Source organism: Seriola lalandi, unplaced genomic scaffold (assembly GCF_002814215.2).
Source record: "Seriola lalandi dorsalis isolate HSWRI2012SDOR001 ecotype SW California unplaced genomic scaffold, Sedor1 jcf7180002051726, whole genome shotgun sequence".
Lineage (NCBI taxonomy): Eukaryota > Metazoa > Chordata > Actinopteri > Carangiformes > Carangidae > Seriola > Seriola lalandi.
This window is the reverse complement of record NW_019522279.1, coordinates 31110-35091: the sequence shown is the minus strand read 5'-3', so window position 1 is coordinate 35091 and position 3982 is coordinate 31110. Positions and strand designations below refer to the sequence as shown.

Genomic DNA, 3982 nt, shown 5'->3' with positions numbered 1-3982 from the left:
CAGTGACTACAGACACAGAAACAGTAAGACTACTGACACAGAAACAGTAAGACTACTGACACAGAAACAGTGACTACAGACACAGAAACAGTAAGACTACTGACACAGAAACAGTAAGACTACTGACACAGAAACAGTGACTACTGACACAGAAACAGTGACTACTGACACACAAACAGTGACTACTGACACACAAACAGTGACTACTGACACACAGACAGTAAGACTACTGACACACAAACAGTAAGACTACTGACACAGAAACAGTGACTACTGACACACAAACAGTGACTACTGACACACAAACAGTAAGACTACTGACACAGAAACAGTGACTACAGACACACAAAAAGTAAGACTACTGACACAGGAACAGTGACTACAGATACACAGACAGTAAGACTACTGACACACAAACAGTAAGACTACTGACACACAAACAGTGACTACTGACACACAAACAGTAAGACTACTGACACACAAACAGTGACTACTGACAAAGAAACAATAAGACTACTGACACACAAACAGTAAGACTACTGACACACAAACAGTGACTACTGACACAGAAACAATAAGACTACTGACACACAAACAATGACTACTGACACAGAAACAATAAGACTACTGACACAGAAACAGTGACTACAGACACACAAAAAGTAAGACTACTGACAAAGAAACAATAAGACTACTGACACACAAACAGTAAGACTACTGACACACAAACAGTAAGACTACTGACACACAAACAGTGACTACTGACACAGAAACAGTGACTACAGACACACAAACAGTGACTACTGACACAGAAACAATAAGACTACTGACACACAAACAATGACTACTGACACAGAAACAATAAGACTACTGACACACAAACAGTAAGACTACTGACACACAAACAGTGACTATTGACACAGAAACAGTGACTACAGACACACAAACAGTGACTACTGACACAGAAACAGTAAGACTACTGACACAGAAACAGTGACTACTGACACAGAAACAGTGACTACTGACACAGGAACAGTGACTACTGACACAGAAACAGTAAGACTACTGACACAGAAACAGTAAGACTACTGACACAGAAACAGTGACTACTGACACAGAAACAGTGACTACTGACACAGGAACAGTGACTACAGACACAGAAACAGTAAGACTACTGACACAGAAACAGTAAGACTACTGACACAGAAACAGTAAGACTACTGACACAGAAACAGTAAGACTACTGACACAGAAACAGTGACAGTAAGACTACTGACACAGACACAGAAACAGTAAGACTACTGACACAGAAACAATAAGACTACTGACACAGAAACAGTAAGACTACTGACACAGAAACAGTGACTACAGACACACAAACAGAAACAGTAAGACTACTGACACAGACACAGAAACAGTAAGACTACTGACAGAGAACCAGTGACTACAGACACAGAAACAGTAAGACTACTGACACAGACACAGAAACAGTGACTACTGACAGAGAACCAGTGACTACAGACACAGAAACAGTGACTACTGACAGAGAACCAGTGACTACAGACACACAAACAGAAACAGTAAGACTACTGACACAGAAACAGAACCAGTGACTACAGACACAGAAACAGTAAGACTACTGACACACAAACAGAAACAGTAAGACTACTGACACACAAACAGAAACAGTAAGACTACTGACAGAGAACCAGTGACTACAGACACAGAAACAGTAAGACTACTGACACAGAAACAGTGACTACAGACACACAAACAGAAACAGTAAGACTACTGACACAGACACAGAAACAGTGACTACTGACACAGAAAGAGTGGGAATCATAGAAGAAGTAGTACAGATCATAGTCCTCAGTGGTTGCCATGTTTGTAGTCCTAAAGCCAGACTTGTTTTGACTGTGTGTCACTGACAGGAGCTGGATGACGTGATGAAGCTGTTTGAGGTTTTAAAGCAGAGAAACTCCAGCCAGGCGGTTCAGGGTGAAGCTGGAGAACTACTGAAAAACATCACGGAGGAGGCGGAGGATATGAAGAGACAGATGGCAGACAAACTCATACAGATACAAGGTAGTATTTTATTTCAATTCGTAGTATGTGGTCTGTTGATTAAATTTGAAATGTTCACCATCACTTATTGTTACAATGGACACAGTGATGGCTGTGCTGATGTCAAGTCCATTTTATTTTTATAGCGCCAAATCATAAGAGGTAAGGGTTAGGGTTTGTCTATATAGAGTGTATGTGTGTGTTTACAGTGTGGATCGTTGTGTACAATGTGTATACATACAGTGTGTGTGTGTGTGTGTGTGTGTGTGTGTGTGTGTGTGTGTTGTCAGGTCTGGAGCAGAAGATCCAGCAGCTAAGCAGGAGTAAAGAGCAGAAATCAGCTGAAGTCTCCATGTTGTTGCAAACAGTCGATTCACTTCGAAAGGAAATCTCCAAACGAGCCGAAGGATACGTCAGCTGTACTTCATGAATCCTGCAGAGTACTGCAGAGTACTGCATACTGAAATACTGCTCCTCATTAATACTGCAGTACAACATCTCACTTTGTTTCTTAATGTGTGAAATGAGTGTGTGCTGAAGTCTAATGTTATAAAAACCTCATTAAAGACATTTACTGAATCTCACTATCATGAATGTCACTGTTTAATAATAATAATAATATAGTGTAATAATAATAATAATAGTATGCAGTAGTAGTAATAGTAGTAGCATAATAATAATCATATAATAAAGATTAAAAACAAGTCAAACTTTGTAAAAGTATCAAAGCAGCAAATGAATAGCTCTATTTATATCATAGTGACTGAAGAGAACTTATATCTGATCAATATAATCAAAATAACCAAAATGATCAAAATAATCAATATATGAATCGATTCCTCACGGTTTGTTGTTGAAGTTCAGCAGGTGCTGTTCTGTTTCTGTCCAGCAGAGGGCGCTCTCACTCCAAACACAGAAGGAAGAGGAGGAGGAGGAAGAACTCTCTCAGACAGATAAAGGCCCAATCCCAATGTCGCCCCTAAACCCTCAGAGACTTACCTGACTTCACCTGGTGAGAGAGCGAGCTCGAGAGGCTGCAGGGCTCAAAATGAATGGGACAACTTATATCACGTTACCTTGATGATGCCAAAAAACTTGCATTCAATTGTGGGTTTGGGACTTTTGTAAACAAAAAAATGATGTTGGATCAGGTCTGATCTAACTTGGATATTTGGAATTCATCATCATGTGATCACAGGACAGATAAGTCCACAGTTCAGTCTCTGAATCACAGTGACTGTGTGTTCATACTGTCATGCTGTGTTTTCTTGTAATGCTAATGCTAGCGTTAGCTCCTTTTAAGCTTGTTTTCTTAACTGTTCTTCCTCTATCTTATTATTTCTTGTGTTTTATGGCCATTGTTTGCCATTTTTACACTTCTGGGCGTCCCCTGATAACCATGGTAACCCCATGTTTAATGTCACAATGCTGGGGTAATTCCCTCAGGCAAAGTCTGCAGAAATGTGGACAGTGTGCACAAAGGGCTCAGAATGTCTGCTGGAGGACCCTCATGTCCTTGATGGTTTGACTGTGGGACAGAACTAAGACTAAGACTAGGACTGTGAGTCTGAGGGAGGGTGTTGGGATGGGGCCAAACAAAGAAACAGCAGAATGATTCAAACCAGTCAGAGTTCTGATCACTGAGTCACATGATTCTGATCAGAGATGATCAGGTCTTGGACTTTGGACTTTGTGAATCATGTTAATTAAAAACTCTTTGAATGTTTCCACTGTGTGTGTGTGTGTGTGTGTGTGTTTTTGTTGTTTGTGTGTGTGTATGTGTGTGTGTGTGTGTGCGTGCGTGCGTGCGTGCGTGTGTTTATATATGTGTGTGTGTGTATATGAGTATGTGGCTCACAGCTCATCTCTACAGGCCGCCACACGTTCACAGTCATTTCCCACAATGCACCATGGACAC

At 40.7% G+C, this 3982-nt stretch overlaps 1 protein-coding gene across 1 annotated transcript in view; it reads left to right on the top strand.

Annotated features, from left to right (window-relative positions):
- The window catches only part of lamb4 (laminin, beta 4), a 22775-nt gene extending 20127 nt beyond the window's left edge, over positions 1-2648 (top strand). Inside the window, exons 33-34 of the mRNA XM_087172053.1 lie at positions 1927-2085; positions 2355-2648. Of these exons, the coding sequence (XP_087028179.1) occupies positions 1927-2085; positions 2355-2494 (299 nt within the window). The 3' untranslated portion in view covers positions 2495-2648. The remainder of the gene's footprint in view (positions 1-1926; positions 2086-2354) is intronic.
- Positions 2649-3982: the final 1334 nt, after the last annotated feature.